The 24013-nt window shown below is 41.5% G+C and overlaps 1 protein-coding gene across 1 annotated transcript in view; it reads right to left on the bottom strand.

Annotated features, from left to right (window-relative positions):
* Window positions 1–24013, bottom strand: part of LOC102452890 (sodium channel protein type 5 subunit alpha-like) — a 340594-nt gene that overhangs the window by 23216 nt on the left and 293365 nt on the right. Inside the window, exons 22-23 of the mRNA XM_075922835.1 lie at window positions 8467–8589; window positions 7482–7604 (exon numbers count right to left, since the gene is read on the bottom strand). Coding sequence (XP_075778950.1) covers window positions 7482–7604; window positions 8467–8589 — 246 coding nt within the window. The remainder of the gene's footprint in view (window positions 1–7481; window positions 7605–8466; window positions 8590–24013) is intronic.

The following is a 24013-nucleotide window of genomic DNA, read 5'->3' on the forward strand; positions in this document are numbered from 1 at the left end:
GGGGGGCTATGAGGGGTCTGGAGTGGGGTGGGAGGGGATGCCACCCCAGGCCCCTCATAGCCCCCCCTTACGATAGTCTGGCTCTGCCCCAGGCGTCCCTGATTCAGCCGCTGCTGGTCAGTTTCAGCAGCAGCTGAATCGGGGATGCCTGCAATAGAGCAGCTGGGGTGCTGCCCGGTTGGTCCCGCAGCGCCGAGGGGCGGCGCTATGGCACCAACCAGGCAGCACTCCAGCTGCTCTGCCCCAGGCGTCCGGATTCAGCCTGCTGTGTGAAACTGACGCTGCTGGTCAGTTTCAGCAGCGTCTGAATCCCGATTCAGCCACTGCTGAAATTGACCAGCGGCTGATTCCAGGAAGCCTGAGGCAGAGCAGCTGGGGTGCTGCCGGGTTGGTCCTGTAGCGCTGCCCCTCGGCGCTGCAGGACCAACCCGGCAGCACCCCAGCTGCTCTGCCCCAGGCGTCCCCAAGTCAGCCGCTGCTGAAACAGATCAGCGGCTGATTCTAGGAAGCCCGGGGCAGAGCAGCTCTGCCCCAGGCTTCCTGGAATCAGCCGCTGTTCTGTTTCAACAGCGGCTGAATCGGGGACCCCTGGGGCAGAGCAGCTGGGGTCCTGCCGGGTTGGTCCCACAGCACCGTCCTTTGGCGCTGCGGGACCAACCTGGCAGCACTCCAGCTGCTCTGCCCCAGGCGTCCCCAAGAGCAGCTGGGGTGCTGCCGGGTTGGTCCCGGAGCCCCGAGGGGCAGCGCTACGAGACCAACCCAGCAGCACCCCAGCTGCTCTGCTCCCGGCTTCCCTAATTCAGCTGCTGGTCAGTTTCAGCAGCAGCTGAATGGGGGAAGCCTGTCTGGCTGCCCCAGCACTTCCGGGTTCCTGATGGTGCAGGACCATCAGGAGTCCTGGAGCATTGGATGCCGGACTAATGGAGTTTTACTGTACAATAGTTAAGGTACCAGGAGAGAGGAAGAGAAGCAGCAAAGTATCTAAACCTCTTCCTGATTTCAGCCCCCACCCAGACAATCCCTGAAATTGTAATTCTATGAAGAGTATTGATTATCTTAGTAGTAATTGATCCAGTGATGTCTCATCTGTCAAAGATACCATTGATTGGAAGTCACTATTACTGTGAGAAAACAGGTTCATTGAAATTCTTGGACCAGAGCAGCTAGGAAGAAGATCTGACCATCAATATGGAGGATCTACTCTTATGATTTAATCCCTTCATTTACTACTCCTATCTCGACAGGATGTAGCATTAAAACAGCCAACACATCCTGATTTAATATATATCAGCTTCACATTATCTCACTACATACTGTACCAAAATCTATATAATTCTGTTTTCTGCACAGTCCTATCAGCTCCAGGCAGGATTAGTGTGCAAACCCATATATACAAAAACACATCTAAATATTGCACAGAAAGGACCCAGTCAATTAAAGTACTTATAAACAATTGTCATAGGAAGAAAACTCAGTGCTTGGAATATGCATCTGAACCAATGCAAATGGAATACACAATGTGCATTCTATAGTTTCCAATCACAACATTTCAGTAATATCAACATGCACTCCAAAATATAAGGTTAATATAACAACCACCTTATATATGTTATTCAGCATTCTAAACCACCATCCAAAATGTCAAAGCCTTTGATGCATGCTAAGCATAACATAAAAGACATTTTCCCAAGAAAAATCATTATCACAAATGTATTTTTCACTCTATATTAATGGCTTGTACTGTTTTTTACATATCCACAGCTACTCTAGGTTCTGCCACTACTTTGCAGGACCAACACAAAGTATACTGGCATTCTTTCTACAGATTCCAGACTTTACTATATGAATTTGTCTCCTTGTTTGTTTCATGCTTTCAAGATTAGAATCTAATACGCAGACATTAAGCTTTTCCCCTTCTCCGTTTACATTTCATAAACTGAGACAAAGTGATATTGATCCATAAAAATGAGATTTTATTCAGTTTTGAATCTGGTTATGGAAAATGTCAGTTCTTGTTTTCTTTCATATTAGTGCTCAATATTCTCACAAGCCAATAATATCAAATTCATTTCACCATTACTTGTGTGTTTCTGGAAAGGATAAAAGAGCACAGTAAAATTATTTTACATATTTAGAGCAGGCAGTTTATTCTGGTATATTGAAGAAAATACACAATTGCATAACTCTTTCAAGGCCTGGAACTACATTTTGCACATTTCTGAAAGGAGCAAATTTTTGCAAGACCAGCTGTGTGTACCTATTTTGCCATATGTGGACTTTTTACAACCACCGTCCCTTTTGCTATTTTTTCTTTTACTTTTAGATTTAGTGCATTCTTAATTTATAGTTTTAACTGAACCTTTATTTTATAAGCCAGAGTGCAAAATAATTTCAAAGCAAATGATCATTGGAATACTGCCCAAACTGATGTCTTAATAATTTTCATTTGCTCTTTAGTGTAGTGATGTTTTTGTTCAACGTCCATCCATGCGACCCCAAATTACTGCAGCTATACTATGTATGACATAGAGGAAAACATTATGGCTCTTACAGACAGAGAGATTACAATGCATATGATCATGCATAGGAACAGAACACAATCATACAAGGCTAGATAATACAAATGATGGTCATGCATGCATCCTCCTTTTTTTCCTGGTGCTGAATTATGTTCAGTGGCTTGTAGATAACAAAATATGACACAAGACTTGAAGGAAATCATGCAACACCTCCATGAATGAATTATTAACTAAGGGCCTAATTCTCCTCTGATTTATACTAATTTTACACCAATGTAATGCCATTTGTTTAAAAGGAGCTACTTCTAATTTCTACCAATGCAAGTGACAGCTGGTTAAGGATCTGATTATGTAAACAGAAGAAACTATTAAGAATTTATGTGAAAGTTGAGATGCAAACCTCACAAAGATAATAACCAAATGTCTGTTATGTTTAGAAATAACATATACTGTACAGTCATCTATAAAATATAGTTTCTTAACACCACACTCCCATTAATACCTTATAAGCTGTGCCTGAAACCTCTTTCCACATAATTTCTGTTGGGGGTAGCCTTTTGCCACCTAATGTCCTACTTGGCACCTGGAGGTCATCTAAATTTAGTATTTCCTTTCTCAGATCCATAATGGTGCAGATCCTCAGTTTGTGTAAACTGTTATAGCTCCACTGACTTCCTGGACAATTACACCAGGTGATCATATGCCCAATAGATTTTAAAGCTTGAAAGAACCATGGTGAACATTTAGTCTGATCTTCTGTATAGTACTGGCCATAGAAAAGGTCACCCAGTAATTCTGATATAAAGCTCATACCTTTTGGATAATTTAGGGTCATATCTTTTAGCAAAGCATCCAATCTCAATTTAAAGATTTCAAGTGATGGAGAAATCACCACATGGTTAAGTAAATTGTCCCAGTGTTTAATTAGTCTCGGTGTTAGAAATGTATGTCTTACTTCTAGTCTGAATTTGAGCTTCTAGACACTGAATCTCATTATGCCTTTGTCTGTTAGATTAAGAGCCCTCTACTATTAGAACTTTCCCCCCAAGTCAGTATTTATAGTATTGACTGTGATCAAGTCACTTCTTAGCCTTCATTTGGATAAGCAAAATAGACTGAACTTCTTAAATCTCTCTCTGCAAAGCAGAGTTTTCAGAACTTGAATAATTCTTGCAGCTCTTTTCCAATTCTTTCCAATTTTTCAATGCCCCCTTTAAAACATGGATGCTAGAATGTTATCATTCTAATAATGGTCTGACTTAAGCTGTATTAAGAGGTAATATCATCTCCCTATGCCAACTTGATATATTCCCTTGCCCATCTTCCAAGAATCACAAAAGCTCTGCTAGCCATCACATCACAAGAGAAACTCATGTTCTGTGGCTTACTCTCAATCACCGTTTTCCAGGACACAGTTCCCCATATTACAAGTGTGTCCTATTTTCTTTGTTCCTAGATGCATGCAGTATTTAGCTGTATTAAAATGAATGTTGTTCAAGTGAGCCCAGTTTCCTATCATGCTTGTGCTGTATAATTGATCTGCCTTAACATTATTTACCACTCCATCAATTTTGTACCATAAGCAAGCTTACCAGCAATGATTTTATATTTTCTTTCAGGTCATTGACAATGTAGCACTTTAAAGACTAACAAGATGGTTTATTAGATGATGAGCTTTCGTGGGCCAGACCCACTTAGTGGGTCTGGCCCACGAAAGCTCATCATCTAATAAACCATCTTGTTAGTCTTTAAAGTGCTACATTGTCCTGCATTTTGCTTCAACTACCCCAGACTAACACGGCTACATTTCTATCGTCATTGACAATGACATTGAACTTTCAGTCATGAACAGATCCCTGAGACCACACTAGAAATACTGCCTCCCTGGAGAACAGTTGCTTATTTATAATTCCTTTTTGAGATCTATCAGTCAGACAGTTTTTGGCAGCAAGATTTGGCAGCTGTATATGCACCATTATGCTTCCCCTGGGCATAAGCAGAAGCCTCTGCTGAACTTTCTTTGGGGGAGGCTCCTTCCATAGGGGTTTCCTTTTGGATAGCCAAAGGGTAGCTCCCTCCTATGTCACAGAAGCTTCTGTTGGGCTGGTGCAAGCCAAGGATTTCTTTTGCCTGCACTAGGACTCAGCCCACTGCCAGATAGGAAGCAATGGGATGTGGAAGGCATTGTCATGATACACCCATTTGCCATGCCATCAGGGACCCTCTGTGTGGTTAGGATCATTGAGATACCACTTATCAATGCCTCCAATTCACTGGTCCCAAATCACCTATCTATCTCACTATCCTTTAGTTGGGACCACTTCACTTCAAAGCCTAGGCAAAATACAGATGAGTGAAGCATCCTATGAGAATTTTCTTGCTTATACCTGAGCTCTGTAAACTACTTTGAGATCCTCAACTGAAGGCACTGCACAAATTATTATCTCCCCACTCTGTTTGCATCTCAACATTAACATGATTTAATCTCTCTCTCCTTGGGTAATTTTCCTTGTGCATTTTGGAAAATATGAGTCCCTAATAATGAAAGGTCTTATTGTCCCTAGTTATCATAAGTATCGTTAGACATGCTAAACATTTATTCTCAAATATACTTTAGCATAATTTACAAGTGAATTCAGTACCTCTGACAGCTCAGAGAAAGAGGCACAAACACGTATACATTCCAACTATACTGATGGGATATTGAGCAAAAGAACGTAATGTGAAGAAACCTTAGATACCTCTGAATATGGATATTTTAGGAACAGAATTTTTGGGACTGATGTAACAGAAAATGGCCTCCTTCATGCAGGATTACCACAAACCAACTTCTCTAGCTCTGTCAACAACCTTCCCTCAGTGTTTCTCTACTCCCTCAGCTTTTCGATCTCTTCAATGCCCGATACTTTGGATTTGTCTACACACCGAAGTTGCTGGGCTAACAATCATTTAGTTATACTGATATAAAATCATGTGTGGACATTCTTATAACACTTTAAAACTGGTTTATATGGGTTTTGATTAAGCAAATCCAGTGTAAGTCAGGTGGAAAACAGTTTAAGATGTCTGCACACAAATCACATCTTTAGTAAAACTGGTGCGACATTGGGTCTAGATCAGGTTTTTATCACTCTCAGCTGTGGGCATATTTGCTCTGCTCCTTCTAGGACTCCTGAATGTGGAAAAGCAATGTGGCCTATAGTAGGTCAATCTGGGTATGTGGCACTGGCTGTGTCTACACTGGCCACATAACCCGTAATAGCTATGGAAATGAGAGAAGTCAGAATAGGGAAATGCGCGGGGGATTTAAATATCCCCCGCGGGATTTAAATAAACATGGCCGCTTTTTTCCGGCTTGGGGAAAAGCTGGAAAAGAGCGTCCAGACTGGCGCGATCCTCCGGAATAAAGGGCTTTATTCCGGAGGATCGCGCCAGTCTGGACGCTCTTTTCCAGCTTTTCCCCAAGCCGGAAAAAAGCGGCCATGTTTATTTAAATCCCGCGGGGGATATTTAAATCCCCCGCGCATTTCCCTATTCTGACTTCTCTCATTTCCATAGCTATTACGGGTTATGTGGCCAGTGTAGACACAGCCACTCTGAATAAAGAGATGGGGTCAGCTCCTCAGCTGGTGTTAACAGAAGTAGTTCTATTAAATTGATGAAGCTCTGATAAAGTGACATCACTGAAGCTCTATTTGCACTATTTTGTGTGTGTATGTGAATACTCTTTAAAATATGGTATCATAGGGGCATTGTATGAAGAATGCAGTATTTCGCACCAAAACAGTTCAAATTTGGATGCCTGGTATTGCTCCAACAATGGACTTAATTTATAGGGTTAGCTCAATTTCTAGGACTATTCAGTCCTCTGGCTGTTTTACTATGTACAATTATGGTATGGAAAATGAAGCACTAGAATGTCAGCTGAAACCATGAACTCTTTAAAATATATAGGCTTTTTATCATTAGGGTGCCTTATCTTAACTTTGAACTTGTGATCTAGAAGCAAAAGAAGCCCCCATGTACCAATCTTATTTTATCATTAATACCTTACGAATTTAGGGACATATTTTAGAGATTTTAGGTCTCCGATAAGACAGATGTCATTGTACATATATCTGAATCAGCAATCTTGGAAATGGAGCTTACATTGATACTTTATATACTCCTCAATGTTCCAGATTGTGACACACAGAGATTTGTTTTATTTTGCCATGTGATCTACAGTATTAGTGTTAACCATGACTGATACAGAATGCAGTTATCATCATTTGATAGTCATGCATGATAATAACAGTTTAAAAAACAAAGCCCAAAATATACTTAAACATACTTGCAATGCTAAACAAGCACAAATAAATATGTATGGTACCAGAAAACCCATCCATACATTCAAGAAAATGCAAATGGGAGAGGACAGACATGCAAGACACAACAATGAACACAAGTCACATTGTTCCAAGGCTAATCCTGGCATTCTATATTAAAATTCAAATATTTCAGAGAAAAGTTTTGGTGAATTTGCCTATTTGTTTTCTATATATAGTGTACCTCTAATATTCATATTCTTTATTAGTGGAAAAAGTCCTCAACAACTTTGTGATTCATTCTAATTTTAATAAAATTTGGTGACAGGAGCAAACCTGTAGCAAAATTATTATCTCTGATGTGCCTGATCATTAAAGAGATAATTGTTAGCCAGATGTTACCTCAGCCAAAAAGCTGTTTTTAAAACAGGATGACAAGTTATGCAGCTGGATTAGCTTGTCATGAAATCCACAAGAGAGTAAAAGCTGCAGCTATACTAATGCAATCAATACAATGGAGGATTTTTTTTCCCCACACAGCATTATCATTCATTTCCTTTGCAGTCATAATGAAAACAAGCCAAAGTAATATGGCTTTTTTACATGCTTGATGTTCACACATATGGGCTTTGATGGTTGCTTTATTTACTCTTACCCTCATCCCTTCAAATCGTGATAATGCTCTTAATGGTCTCAAAGCTCGGAGGGTCCTAAGGGATTTAATAGGACCCATTTCGGAGTATCCAAGTGAATTAGCTATGAGGCTTATTAAAGAGACCTGAATGGAGACATAAAGCAAAAGTCCAAACTATTAGCACAATCCTACCATTTTACTTCTCCTCTGCCTTTCCTTTCTGAAAAGAAAAAACCAGTTAGTGGGACAATGACGAAATACCCTAAATGGAAGCCATAGAATTAGATGAATGCAGAAAGAAAAAGATTTTAACACCAGGATATATACACAATTCTTTCCATGATGCCCTCAGAACATAAAAATTTGCTTTCCAGTTTAATGTAAACTCACAGAAATGGAGTCTTAGGGTATGTCTAGACTGCACCCCTCTGCCAGCAGAGGGATGCAGATTAGGCAGGTCGAAATTGCTAATGAAGCGGGGATTTAAATATCCTGCGCTTCATTAGCATAAAAATGGCCACCACTTTTTTTCGGCACGGAGCTTTGTCGGAGAAAAGCAGCAGTCTAGAGGCTGATCTTTTGCTAAAGAAAGCCTTTTCCAATAGATCCCTTATGCCTCGTAAAACGTGTTGCATCTATCACCATTAAAAGTATTACTGAATCATGTAAGTACTACAATTTAGTTCTCGCCCAATAAATCACCTTACGATCTTGCAAGATCCAATGATTTATTAAACTGGTGGAAGATTTTAAGATTGCCATTGCATTCTGAATTATCAACCCTAAAAAACAATTTAAAAATCTCCCCCTAAACTAGCTCTGAGTTTATTATGGATTCTTTAAAAAGAATTATGTATATAATCTTTCACCGTTATCTGGATCCCCCTACGACACCTAAAAGAGAAGATTCCATGTTATTTTCCTGTAAGGAATATGAGAAGGTGCTGGGCATTAAATATGAGAAGGTGCACATACTTCATTCATAGACACTAAAAGATACCCTTACCCTTATGCTCTCAAATCTGGATAGGGCTCGAAGGGGCCTCAATGCCCTCAGTGTTCTGAGAGATTTCATAGCGCCCAGCTGGTCATAATCAAGTGTTGTTGCTATCAGGCAAACAACTGAAATCTGTGCAGATTGAATGGAAGTTGAGATTACTGGTCAGAGGAACAAACACGGAGTAAATGGGCTTCACAGCCACAGTTGGTATTCATAGCCTGCATTCTTACTGACCAGCGAGTGATAAAAAGAAGCTACGCCCACACACTTAAGCATCTCTCTGGCTTTCATAAGTAAAATATGCTGAGTAATTGTTTCTTCATCTTTACAATCTTTTTTGTTCCCAGGAATTGAGATTTTACCTGCTACCTGCCTTAATATGTGCATTGCTCACCTTGATAAATCCTTTATTTTTGTCTATCTAAGATGCTTATATGGTCCCCATTACTGTAATATCTGAGTGCTTTGCAGTATTTACCTTCACCACCACCCTGTAATGTGGGGAAGGGCTATTACCTCCATTTTACAGATGGCGCCAGAAACACATCATGCAGGAGGTCTGTGATGGAGCAGAAAATAAGTCCCAGCTAGCATCCTAACCCTGGGGGCATCCCTACTCTTCTGAGTGTAGTCATTTCACTACAGAAAGCTAGGCTAGACAGTAATTATCTCTACATAACCGTACAATTCAATCAATGTTTTAATTTTTAAAAATAAATTAGTTGTTCTGTTGCCTTTTTTAGACACAGCCAGCTGTGGGGTAGCAGCTCCTGGACTCATTGTGTGGGGGCAGACACAATGGGTCAGATTCTCAGCTGGTGTAAATCAGCACAGCTGTGTGGGATGAAGCCCAACAGCTTAGAGAACAGAGCACTGGCCACTGATGCATTCTTTAACATGGTGCAATAGGCAAACTTACCTCACTGATTCATCTCCTGTGGCTGGAGTGGAAAGAAAACTGATAGCAAATGTCTCTATACTATGGTGATAAGCATGGTATAAAAGCTCAATAGGTAGAGAGATGAGATATATTGTATGTTTCATATATTAAGTAGTGATTTTTTCTGGCTCTTTGTGAGGTTTGCTCACTTGGGGTTCATGATTTACTGTGTCAGCCTAGCTTTTACAGATGGTAGGCCTATGAAAAATAGTCGTACTAAAACTTTTAAAACTCTGCAACATTTCTGAATTTCATTAGAATTAGTGTGGTGTAAAGCTTTTACTGACACTCATTTGGGATGCTCCGTCCCACCTGGTAGTGTCGTCACCATCTTTTATTAATGTAGCCAACCAAATCTCGTGCTGCGACAACCTTTAGAACCACATTGCCCTGAATCACCGAGGAGTTTCACTCTTCCTTCCGCACTCCTACTCAGGCCTCATGCTGTAAGTGGTTATTTACTTTTACTTTGCCTTTGACTCTCAGAATCTTGAATGTTATGATTGAAATCTCAGCCTTAATATGGCATGAACATAAAGTCAAATTCTGTCATCCTTATTCTTCACTCTACCAATTGACTTTAGTGGGAATGCTGCCCATGTAAGAAGAAAGGATTGCAGGACAAGGTCCCTCACCAAAGGCTCTTAAGCAAACTAAGTTGTCATGAGATAAGAGGGAAGGTCCTTTTGTGGATTGATAACAGGTTAAAAGACAGGAAACAAAGGGTAGGAGGAATAAATGGTAAGTTTTCTGAGTGGAGAGAGGTAACCAGGGGGATCCCCCAAAGGTCTGTCCCGGGGCCCATCCTATTCAACTTATTTCTAAATGATCTAGAGAAAGGGGTAAACAGTGAGGTGGTAAAATTTGCAGATGATACTAAACTGCTCAAGGTAGTTAAGACCAAAGAAGACTGTAAAGAGCTTCAAAAAGATCTCACCAAACTAAGTGATTGGGCATCAAAATGGCAAAATAAATTTAATGTTGATAAATGTCAAATAATTCATATAGGACAGAATAATCCCAACTATACATAAAATATGATGGGGACTAATTTAGCTACAACTACTCAAGAGAAAGATCTTGGAGTCATTGTGTACAGTTCTCTGAAAACATCCACTCAATGTGCAGCGGCAATCAAAAAAGCAAATACAATAAACTTCCGATAATCCAGCAGCTTTAGGACCCAGGGGGTGCCGGATTATCAGATATGCTGGACTATCGAAAGGGGGGGCTATGAGGGGCGTGGGGTGGGGGGGATGCCACCTCAGACCCCTTCATAGCTCCCCCTTCCGATAGTCCGGCTCTGCCCCAGGCGTCCCTGATTCAGCCACTGCTGGTCAGTTTCAGCAGTGGCTGAATCGGGACGCCTGTGGCAGAGCACCTGGGGTGCTGCTGGGTTGGTCTGGTAGCGCTGCCCCTCGGGGCTGCGAGACCAATCCGGCAGCACCTCAGCTGCTCTTGGGGATGCCTGGGACAGAGCAGCTGGGGTGCTGCAGGGTTGGTCCTGCAGCGCCGAGGGGCAGCGCTACAGGACCAACCCGGCAGCACACCAGATGCTCTGCCTCAGGCTTCCTGGAATCAGCCACTGGTCAATTTCAGCAGTGGCTGAATCAGGACACCTGGGGCAGAGCAACGGGGGTGCTGCTGGGTTGGTCCCGTTTCGCTGTCCCTCGGTGCTGCGGGACCAACCCGGCAGCACCCCAGCTGCTCTGCTCCAGGCATCCCCAAGAGCAGCTGGGGTGCTGCCGGGTTGGTCCCATAGCCCCGAGGGGCAGAGCTAAGGGACCAATCCGGCAGCACTCCAGCTGCTCTGCCCCTGGCTTCCCCGATTCAGCTGCTGGTCAGTTTCAGCAGCAGCTGAATCGGGAAGCCAGATGCAGAGCAGCTCCAATGGTCCGGCTGCCAAGCACTTCCGGGTTCCCGATGGTGCCGGACCATCAGGAGTGCTGGAGCTTTGGATGCCGGACCAGTGGAGTTTTTCTGTAGAATGTTGAGTCATTAAAAAAGGGATAGAGAATAAGACAGAGAATAATTTATTGCCCCTATATAAAACCATGGTATGCCCATATCTTGAACACTGCGTACAGATGTGGTCGCCTCAACTCAAAAAAGATATATTGGCATTGGAAAAGGTTCAGAAAAGGGCAACAAAAATGATTAGGGGTTTGGAACGGGTCCCATATGAAGAGAGATTAAAAAGACTTGGACTTTTCAGCTTAGAAAAGAGGAGAATAAGGGGGGATATGATAGAGGTCTATAAAATCATGACTAGTATGGAAAAAGTGAATAAGGAAAAGTTATTTACTTATTCCTGTAATAAAAGAACAAGGGGTCACCAAACGAAATTAATAGGCAGCAGGTTTAAAACAAACAAAAGGAAGTTTTTCTTCACTCAGCGCACAGTCAACCTGTGGAATTCCTTGCCAGAGGATGCGGTGAAGGCTAGAACTTTAACAGGGTTCAGAAAAGAGCTAGGTTAGATCCATCAATGGCTATTAGCCAGGATAGGTAGGAATGGTATCCATAGCCTCTGTTTCTCTGGAGGTGAGTGACAGGGGAGGGATCATGTGTGGATTACCTGTTGTGATCCCTTCCTCTGGGGCATCTGGTATTGGAAGTTCTTATGATTCAGCCCACATGTGCTGTGTGCATATATAAAATAGCTTTTCGGTTGTTGATCTCAACGTTGTAACGTCATTGCCATTACTGAGGTATTCCCTGTTTACTAAGGACTCCATCACAGCGTATATACACAGCCCTGTGAGGTGTATTGCCCCAGCAGGAATTTCAGAAGGTGCCTGACCTTATTTCTATCCGTACCCCCTTTGAAAAAATGAGTAATGTGCCCACTGCAACCTTGGCACAAACATTTTCTTTTTGTCCAGCTAGTTGGGAAAAAAGGGGGCATTTCTCCTTTCCGAATTTCTTAAATGGGTGGGAAGAAGAGGGAACATTTACAGGGATAGACAGGGAATAGTTGTGCCCAGGCCAGGAAAAAGTAATGGCACTCACCTTCTCACTGACTGGAAGAGTAGGAGGATATTTATACTCCTGCAGCACCACAGAGGCTACCTTTATGAGGCTCAAGGTATCAGCATACATCCACCAGGAATATGGCAAAAAGACCGGTTACTCCTTGATCTAGTGTGGACGTGATGTTAGTTGCTCTTTTTGTTAAGGGGCCAGAGAAGGAATTTTTTCCTCACAGATGGGCCACAATGGGTTTTTCTTTCACCTTTCCAACAGCTGGTCTGAGACCCAATGCGGGGGAGTAAGAGGGTTCGGTTATAGTGTCTCAACTGATTACATGAATCTTGTGGTGGATGTTCACTACAGTTACTCAATATTGGAGGAATACGGGAATCAAAAAACATGGAGTAGGAAAGGGACTGAAGGAAATCCTCCCTTAAAGGAGTTGAATAAGAGGGAAGAAGGTGGTCCCCTATCTTGTACAGCAGGGAGGCAACCCCTTCCTTTTCCTAGTTTTCTTTAAAGAAATGGAGGAAGGGCGGCTGGAACTAACAGTGGGGAGATGACCCTTCTCCTTCCTCTATGGTACAATTTCTTGCCAGGTACTCCCACATATTTCAAGCGAATAACGTCACAGTCTAATTAAACCACACCTGGTGTCTCTTTTCTATTGTCTGGCAAAACCAGACAATGGCACTAGTCCTGCGGAGTCCTTAAGCGCTTGTCCACAGTTGTTTGCCTGTGGGGGAGGTGAACGGAAAAGAGAGCCGTGTGCATTCCTATGAATAGGATGAGAGATTATATGAAAAACAGAAACCGAAAACCCACACACTTGCTAAAAAGTTCAGCTCTTCGGGGGTTTTTTAAAATGTATTTTTATAAGAAAATGATTAAAACGTAGTGCGACCAAGATCTTTCTCCGCCTGTTATTTTTACCCAGCATGGTTTAAAGGCAAAACTTTTGATAGGTTTTCAGGTCGCCCACACATGTACTTTCTTCTCTTCATCCCTCAGTCCCAGTTTTATGGGGCATAGGTCCACCTCTGCTCAAGGGAGAAGGTACATTGCTCAAATCCTATAAGCCAGATTTCAGCCCACACTGGGTTACCAGTTTCTCCAGAGTGCCACATATGTCACCCTGAAATACAACACAGGTGCTGCTACCCTCCTGACACAGATTTACACAGTATTAGGTATCTATCCAGAGGATTAACCCGTCAAGCTGTGTGATATTTGGCAATGATTTACAAGGCTGGAGTCAGTCCTCCCTCAGTTCGAGACAACTTGTCTAAATACTCTACTGTTGATTTCAAAGGTATGTGATAGCTCCCTGACAAATTTTATTTATAGGAAAATCACTACAGCAGAGCGTTGGCTGTTTGGACTTGATTAACTGTGACCCTAAAGGCCATATAAAAATCAAACAGCTTTCAAAATCAGTGCTGACTGCCCCACATAAGCATGGCAAAAAAGAAAGTCAGCGTTTTTCTAATTTGTGTTTTTTTTTCTTTTGCAAGCTTGATAGCTTACCGCCTTGTTCTGTATTATATAAAACTTGCCCCCTGAACCCTGCAAGAATCTGGAAAGCACTGGTGGAGAGAATGTAAGCCCCAATTTTAACAATAGCGCACATTTTTCTAACTCTTTTAATATTTGAATTTTATAGCCCACTGGATTTGCTAGATAAAAATACATTTAAAAACCATGAAATATTGTAACATTATAAAATGAAGCATACTCCTATGGAGAGTCCGTGGTCTCCATAAAATTAAAACTAAATTAAATTTCCTATCTTCATTAGGGAAAAAATATTAACATATGAACTTATGTTAGCTAACATGCTATAACGAAGATGAGGTGAAATCCTAGTGATGACCAGGCAGTTTGTAGTCTTCACACGTATTAGCAGGTCAAGACAAAGACTATAGGGGAACCTAGGGTTTACACAGAACTGCTAACATGTTATCATTGTAAGCTGCCGTGGCATTTTTAGTTTGCCTTTTATAAGTCACCATGTGTTAGCTGACCCCAGTTAAGAACATACTCTTCGGGCGCTTGCACAGAGTGTGTGTGAAGGATGGGAACGCACCCTCCATGCCCCTAAATAAGCGTGAGAGGGCTCCGTGGCTCAAGCTCAGGCCCCCTCCTTTTCCCCACAGCTGGGAGCCATGCTGGTGCTCCAGCCTCGCCCTCCCTCCTCTTCCCCCCCCCATGAAGTTGGAGCACCAGTGCTGGCTTCCCACTGGGGTGGAGGGGAGAACACCTCGAGACTCGCTGCATGATCCAGCTCACAGGGAAGAAGCACTTCCCCTCCCCCTGGCAGGGGGAACAACAGCACACAGGCACTCTGCCTGGAAGCTTTCCCCACTGCTCCAATTGACCAAAATCCAGCCAATGGGAGCAGCAGGAGGCCATGACTGGGACCAGCATGGGACCCGAAGGCAAGTAAATGCCCCCTCACCTACTCATGACCAGACTCCTGCACTCCATGCCCCCCACCAAGATCCCACACCCCCAGCTTGATCCTGCACTCTCCCCTGGCCGGACACCTATCCCTGACTTGCTTCTGCACCCTCGTCCCTGGCCAGATAGCCTAGCCCACTCCTGAACCCTCTCTCCTGGCCACACATGGGACCTTCACTTGCTCTTGCCCTCTCCTCCTGTCCAGACACCCTATTTCCAGCCTGCTCCTGCACCTTATCTCTCATCCAGACCTTGTACCCTCACCCCCTCCTCCACCCCACTTCCCACCCAGATCCTGCACCCCCATTCCTCTCGCTGGCAGCCCTGTCCTGTACACTGAGCACTGCTCATTTTTGGCCCAATCCCAGAGCCTAGAGGGAGTCCACAAAATCCACTAACCCTGGATCCTCAGAAGAGTAAATCTCAAAGTTGATCCTGCTTTGGGCAAGGGGTTGGACTCAATGACCTCCTGAGGTTTCTTCCAACCCTATAATTCTATCATAAGCCCTGCACCTCAGTCCTCCCTGTGCCGCCCCCTCCCACGGTGGGGCTGGGGGGCCATTAGTGAGTGATGGGGATTTTGGAAGTTTTTTTTTTTTTTTTTTTTACTTCTCCCTTGTGTGGTCCCCAACTGATTTTTCTGTGGGTCAGTGGCCCCTAACCCAAAAAAGGTTCTCCACACACAAATAAAGAAAACATGGGAACCTTTTGTATTGGACATAAATTAATATTTTACTTTATTTAAAATGAAGTTTGATAAACTAACATGAAAAAGTTTAAGTGCTTAGTCTGTTACTAATGTAAATTAATATTTCCTTTCTTACTGGTTAGAGTAAATCATTCTCCCTAGCTGCAGCACTAACAAAACAGCTTGAGTGTAATTATGTAATTAACGGCGAGTTTCCATTAGCATCTCGTGGGCCATAGAAAGGTTTGCACGGAGCCAGGTGGGCCATGGGCCAAAGAGTTAGAGAACCACTGTGGTAGGGGAATAGGAGAGCGCTGTGTTGTGGGGGGATGGGAGGGCAGAGCTAGTGTCAGCACAGCAGGGTCGGGGGAACAGCGCCCCCTACCCATGAGGAGCGGCCCAGGCTCAGCCTTGCTGGCCAGAAGCCCCACCCACAGTCACCCAGTGCTGGCCTCGCCGAGCAGGTAGAGCAGCAGCAGACAGAAGTGATTGAGGGAGCGAGGGGCCATGGTGGCCACACTGCCGGCCATGATCCCAGAAGGCAATTTCTATAAAACCTTTATTACTGTTTAGCTTTTTAGTATATTATAACAAAATCATTTTACCAATCACTGTTTCCACTCACATTTTTCATTAACCTCTCTTATGCACACTCAATGCATGACTATTTTGAACTCCTTTATTTAAAAAAAATTGCAGTCCACATTTACATAAAAAGCACCCTCTTGCACCCAGAAATTCCTGCCTACGGGCCTGCTTTTTTCCCTAGAGAAGACAAGCTCCAAGAGGTTAGTGTGGGACAGAGAGACTTACAAGTGGGAGTGGTGATCTATGGTGGGTCGGGACTCTAAAGATCAGTAGGAAAGAGAATAGGGGACGCTTTAAGTTCCCAATGTGCCACAAGTTCCTTTTCCTGTGCTATACAGAACATTCAGATATATATTTTGAGCACATATTTCTATGGCATTTGATTAAAAAAATTATTTGCAGTCCCCTTCTAAAAGAGTTGTGGGAAACAAGCGCATCTCTAAGGGGGGACATGATAGCGGTTTTCAAATATCTAAAAGGGTGTCACAAGGAGGAAGGAGAAAATTTGTTCCTCTTGGTTTCTGAGGACAGGACAAGGAGTAATGGGCTTAAAGTGCAGCAGGGGAGGTTTAGATTGGACATTAGGAAAAAATTCCTAACTGTCAGGGTGGTCAAATATTGGAATAAATTGCCAAGGGAGGTGGTGGAATCTCCCTCTCTGGAGATATTTAAGAACAGGTTAGATAGACATCTGTCAGGGATGGTGTAGGTGGAGCTTGGTCCTGCCTTGAGGGCGGGGGGCTGGACTCGATGACCTCTTGAGGTCCCTTCCAGTCCTATTATTCTATGATTCTATGATTCTAAGTGTCTGTCCCTCAAGGAGTTCATCTGAATGTTTACATCAAAACAATCATATTTCAGTAGCATTTTGATGAGGTGTTTGCCCTCCTTCCAACCCTGAAGGGGTTAAGGTTTCATAGACAAGGCCAATTAATTACATAGGCTACACCTGATGGGGAGTTTGGCTTGATTGAAAATGCCAGACACTGCAAATGGTGTGAGGTGAATTTACTACAAGACCTACATGTGTGCTACATATAGGTTTTAGTGAAATGCATTATGCTGTGAATGAAACTACTAGAACTAACTTCCCAGGCCAAAGTTAATCAGAACTGCAATGATTCAAGTTCCAAACAAATTGATGAGGGTTGTTTGGAATTCAATAGGTGAAATATAGCACATGATGTTAGAACTCTGTAGGCTGCTTGACTTAAGAGCATGTATGCTGGAGCTGGAAGACAAGGGACAGCTGAATGAAGTCAAAACTTTTAGACATGGGAAAATTAGCTATGATGGAAAGCTGTAGGTCCCAATGTGGATTGAGATTGATTTTATAAATTTAAGGGTAAAACAGAGATGGTAGGTATTAAAGATTAAGTGTACCAATATGCATGAAAAGTAAATTTAGTTTTGTCAAACATATACAGATGTGTCCCAAAAAGAAAAAAAAAAAGAACAGGAAGAGAAGAGACAGTATGTTATATACCAAGATTGAGAATTAGTACATCTACAAGAATATCTGACTATGTAGCTGTCATAATAGCTGAACTAGCAGCAATAATGATAGCATTAAATTGGCTCTGGGAGGTAGACACAGGAGCAGCAATCATTTTTTCAGATTCATTCTCAGGCCTTATGGCACTAAAAAAAGGGTGTCTCAGTATACAGAAGTGATTAAATCAATGAAGTTATATGTCTAATAAGAGAGCTAGTACCCATGGGGACACATGTAGCATTAGGTTGAATCCCAGCAACAGTGGGATAACAGGGAATGAAATGGTGGACACAGCTGATAAAATGCTGTAAGCAGTAGAAGGCTGATCTAGAAATACCCTTGAGTAAACAGGAATTCAAAAGCCTAGCACAGAAAAGTTTTAAAAGAGGAATGGTAAAAAATGTAGATTAATGAAAAAAGAGAATGAAGATTTTTTTAATTGAGCCCTAGAATGGAGGTTTATGACATACATCAGGACTTGAATAGGGCTAATGATGGGATTTGTTTAGAGTACTAACTGGCAATTGTGGCTTAAACAAAAATCTTTTATAAATACAAAGACACAAAGATGGACTCTGTGCATTCTGTAAGGAGGAAGAAACAATTGGCCACCTTTGGTGGGTGTATCAGGGTTGTGACAAAGAAAGGAACAAAGTTTGTTGAGGCACTCAAATAACTTAATGTTAAAATAATTACATGGCGTGATTTAGTAAAAACATTGAAGAAATAAGAGTATTATTAAAAAGTGCTGGGATACTACATAAGGCAGAGTGAGGGGAAACAAAGTGCTAAATACTGAGGAATTACAGACCCAGATGGTGGTGGCTATAGGCTATTCAGTCATCTGCTTCACCATAAAGAAAGAAAAATAATGAGAAAGGGAGTTAGTTGGGCTGCTGGTGGTCTTGGGTGGGAGAGGAGGGGGAGCGGACTGTTTGCAGCGCTGCAGGATGGCTGTGTAGGCTGGAAGGAAAAGGCTGGAAACGACACTGAAAATGGAGATTAGAGGCAAAGGATAAGGAATGGCTTCGGATTAAGAAGAAAAAAGAACAGAAATATCTGTCTTCCCTGCCTTTAACACCTCACATTTACATCGAAAGCTAAGTATGGGACATGTCCAGTCTATTTAATTAGCCTCAATAGCACCGGTCCTACAATTAACAGGGTTCCGCCCCCCCCGCCCGTTCCTTTCCCTGTTATAAAATACTTGGTTTTGGTTATTCCTCTTCAGCTGATCATCTGATGAAGTGCTTTTTGCCTACGAAAGCTCATGATACTATATATTTTTGTTAGTCTTTATGGTGCCACAGGACTACCCATTGTTTTTAAAGCTTCAGAGGGGTAGCCAAGTTAGCCTGTAATGGGAAAAACTTAAAAACCAAAGAATAGTCTTGCAGCGCTTTAAAGACTAACAAAACATGTAGATGGTATCATGAACGTTTGTGGGCATAACCCACTTTATAGACTAACACAGCAACCCCTATGAGAAATGTCTGTATTTGAATTAGAGGAAGCAAACAGGGAAGATTATATGAGATAGTGTCAAAAACCTTACTAAGTGCAGCTATATCACCTCTATCACTTCCCCCTATTCACAAGGCATTTTACCCTGTTAAAGAAAAAGCTTAAAAAACAACAAATAGTCTGGTAGCACTTTATAGACTAACAAAACATATAGATGGTATCATGAGCTTTTGTGGGCATAGCCCACTTCTTCAGATGACCGGAAAAAACTGTTAGGTTGATTTGTCATGACTTTTTGTTGATAAATCCATGTTGATTGTTACTTATCACCTTATTATTTTCTAGGTGTTGCAAATTGATTGCTTAATTATTTGTTCTAATGTTCTTCTGGCTACTGAAGTTAAGCTGACACCCCAGGGTGTCCTTTATCCATTTTTTATAGATGGGCACTATATTTGCTCTCTTCCAATCCTCTAGAACAGTGGTTTCCAAACTTTTTGGCATCATGCCTCCCTCTTTGATTTTTGAAAAACCCTCACGCCCCCCTTCCAAATAGCAGCAAAACTTGAGGGGAAAAAAAAGGAACTGAACAGGGCAGCAAAACTTGATGGGGGGAGGCTGGGTTGCCTCACACCCCCCCTGGAATTTCTTCACACCCCCCCCCCCCCCCCAGTTTGGGAACCCATGCTTTAGAATACCTCCCATCTTCCATGAGTTTATGAAGATAGTCACTAATAGCTCAAATATCTTCTCATTCATCTCCTTGCATACTCTAAGATGCATTTCAGCAGACTCTGCTAACTTAAAGACATCTAACTTTTAGTAATTTTAACATGTTTCCCCTCCCATTTTAACCCCAGATCCAATTTCAATTTCACTGGAGTTCATTGTGTTAGACATCTGATTGCTACTAACTTTTCTGGTAAAAAATGAAACAACGAAGGCATTTCATATTTCTGCCATTTCCACATTTTTTGTTAGTCTTTCCATGATGGAGTAATGGGTCTATCCTGTCTTTGGCCTTCCTTTTGCTTCTAAACTATTTGTATAATACTTTCTTGTTATCCTTCATGTGTCTGGCTAGTTTAATCTCTGTGATGCCAGCTATGTCATAGCTGTGATTATTCCTAGTATTTCTAGTTCTTCACGTTTATTCCCCACACCTTCTTGCATTAGCATACAGATGTCTAAGATACTGATTTAATTTCCCATGTTCCTTCTTGTCTCTCCTTTGTGCCCGCTACATAACTAAGTTCTTCCTTATCTGCATGCCTGGAAAAATGAAATTATAAACTGTGTACAAATTGATTTCAGAAAAGGAAGATGCACAGTTAATCATATTGGAAGATTAGAAGCAGAAATTAAAAAGCCCTAGGAAGAAGAGTTTATAATAGCTGTCTTCTTGGACATAGAAAAAGTGTATGCATGTTATGGAGGGAAGGCTTGTTGTGTAAACTCACCACAATTGGAACAAGAGAAAGAATGTTCTGGTGGATAGAGATTTCCTTGGAGATAGAATCATACAAGTGAGGGTGGGGTCAGCTTTGCTGAATATTTATATACTCACTAACAGCACTCCACAGGGAAGTATTGTCAGCCCAATCCTGTTTAATGATCTCCTGGAGAATCCATAGGAAGGAATAGGTATCACTATTTTAGGTGACTGCTATATGGGCCAAATATAGAAATCTTAAGATAGCTGTGGACAGAACTGACGAGGCACTTGGGAATTTCAGAATATGGAGATACTTGGGGTAAATTCTCACTTGCCAAAACAAAAGGAATGGTCTTCACAAGAAGGGAGAGTGGGGGAAACAGAATTTATATCTACACGTAGAAAAAATACAGGGAGTTCAGAATTGTACATTCCTAGGTGTTATGCTCGATAACCAATTAACATGGAGGGGGTCATATAGATAGTATCAAGACTGAATACAAAGATATAATAAATCTGCTTAAAAGCATTGCTGGGGTACAGTTAAGAATACTTTGTTGATAATATATACAACATTAATAAGGCCAGTTATAGATTATGGATATCAAACATTTAATTCCGCTTCAAAAGCAATACTTACAAATAGAGCTGTCAATGAATCTTGGTTAACTCATGTGATTAACTAAAAAAATTTATCATGATTATAAATTTAATTGTGGTTAATCACAGTTTTAATTGAACTGTTAAATCAATAGATTACCAATTGAAATATACTAAATATTCTGGGATTTTCAAATATATTGATTCCAATCATAATACAAAATACAAAATGTACAGTGCTGACTTTATATTATCTTTTATTACAAATATTTGCACTGTCAAAATGGCAAAGAATATTTTGCAATTCACATAAAACTTTAGAGCCTACAAGTTCATTCAGTTCTTTTTCTTGTTCAGCCAATTGCTCAGACAAACAAGTTTGTTTACATTTGCAGGAGACAATGTTGCCCACTTCTTGTTTACAATGTCACCTGAAAGTGAGAACAGGCATTCACATGACACTTCTGTAGCTGACATTGCAATATATTTACATGCCAGATTCTCTAAATATTCATATGCTCCTGGCATGATTCAACCACCATTCCAGAGGTCATGCTGATGACAGATTCTGCTTGATAATAACGTAAAAAAAGGTATGAACCAATGTATGTTAATTTTCTTAATTTGAACCAGATGCTACCAGCAGAAGACTTTGTTTTTGGGCGGGGGGAGGGGGGAAAGAGGGGACGTGATTGAGATTCTGTATCTTCCACAATGGAGTGTTGCTCTTTTAAGAATTCTGAATCCATGCGCCGCACCTCAGCCCTCTAAAATTTGGGAAGGCCGTTCTGATTCTTAAACCTTGGGTAGCATGCTGTAGCTGTCTTTAGAAATCTCACATTGGTACCTTCTCTGCATTTTGTCAAAACTGTAGTTAAAGTGTTCTTAAACAATATGCAGCCAGGATGGGTAGGAATAGTGTTCCTAGTCTCTGTTTCTCTGGAGGTGGATGACAGGGAAGGGATCACATGGGGATTATCTGTTGTGTTCCCTACCGCCAGGCATCTGGTATTGGCCACTGTCAGCAGACAAGACACTGGGCTAGATGGACCATTGGTCTAACCCAGTATGGCCATTCCTATGTTTTTAATATATGTTGGGCCATCACCTGAGACTGCTATAACATGAAATATATGGCAGAATGCAGGTAAAGCAGAGCAGGAGACATACAATTCTCTACCAAAGAGTTCAGTTACAAATTTAATTGACACATTATTTTTTTTAACAAGCAACAATAGCATAAATGCATGTCCTCTGGAACGGTAGCCATAAGAACGGCTATACTGATCAGACCAAAGGTCCATCTAGCCCAGTATCTGGTCTTCCAACAGAGGCCAGTGCCAGATGACTCAGAGGGAGTGAACAGAACAGGTTATCATCAAGTGATCCCTCTCCTGTCATCCATTTCCAGCCTCTGATAAACAGGGGCTAAGGACACCATTCATACCCATCCTGGCTAATAAGTATTGATGGACCTAACCTCCATGAATTTGTCTAGTTCTTTTTTGAACCCTGTTAAAGTCCAGGTCTTCACAACCTCCTCTGGCAAGGAGTTCCACGGGTTGACTGTGTGCTGCATGAAGAAACACTTCCGTTTGTTTATTTTAAAACTGCTACCTCGTGAAGGGGCATATCAAAGTTTGGCATATCAGGCACATAAATACTTTGGAATTCTGGTTACAAAAGTCCCATGCAAACACCTGTTCTTACTTTCAGGTAACATTGTAAATAGGAAATGAGCAGCATTACTTCCTGCAAATGTAAACAAACTTGTTTGTCTCAGTGATTGACTGATCAAGAAACAGGACTGAGTGGACTGTAGGCAACAGAGTTTCACATTGTTTTATTTTTGAGTGCAATTATTTTTTTATATAAATCTATCTTTGAGAGTTCATTTTTCATGATAATAAGATTGCATTACACTACTTGTATTAGGTGAATTGACGAATATTTCTTTTGGGCTTTTACAATGCAAATATTTGTAATAAAAATAAAGTTAGCACTGTATAGTTGGTATTCTCTGTTGGAAGTGAAATCAATATATTAGAAAATGTAGAAAACATCCACATGTTTAAATACATGGCATTCTGTTATTGTTTAACAGTGTGATTGTGATTAATTTTTAAATCACTTGACAGTCCTAGTTAGAAATATTATAGTCAATCCAGGCCCACACTCCGCAAATTGCATATGGACTGAGTAGTATGATATCACTGTGTATGCTGCAGGTAGAAAAAGTAGAAATGCCTATAAATTTAAGGATGAAATTGTTAAGCTTGAACCTGCTGGGCTAATGTTAAAAGTAAACAAGGCTTCAAAAATTCAGTTAAGACAAAACTTATCTCAGAATGGCAAGATCTATAAACCGAAGAGAAAAAAGAATGAATGTTCTATAAACATGTCCTAAACTTGAGGCTAAAAGTATACTTACTATTATAGAAGAAGTGAAGTCACTACATTTAGAGTGCTAACAGGTCACTGTAACCTGAATGGTAATTTATAGTTACTAAAGAAGCACAAAGACTGGTTATGAGACATATTCAAAGTCCAAGAAACAATTTAGTATCTGCTGTAGGAATGCAGGCACAATTACACAGAATGAAAGATTGTCCATGAAGAACTGAGACACCGCAAGAAGACAGGAATATAGGTTGCTAAGAATACAAGGAAAACAGGATAGCTTCAAAAAAGCATTACTTTATGTTTTCCTGACTATAGGACTGGATGAGTGGCTACAGATTTTTGCTTATACGAAAACCATCTTAGGTAGTGGTTATAGCCTCACATGCTAAAGCTGTGGCATCATGAAAACAAAGGGAAAGAAAGAAAGGGGTCTGCAGTACAGAAATTTCATCTCTCTTGGTATGTCTACACTAGCCCCCTAGTTCGAATTAGGGTGGCTAATGTAGG

The sequence above is a fragment of the Pelodiscus sinensis genome, chromosome 2 (assembly GCF_049634645.1).
Source record: "Pelodiscus sinensis isolate JC-2024 chromosome 2, ASM4963464v1, whole genome shotgun sequence".
NCBI classification, from domain to species: domain Eukaryota; kingdom Metazoa; phylum Chordata; order Testudines; family Trionychidae; genus Pelodiscus; species Pelodiscus sinensis.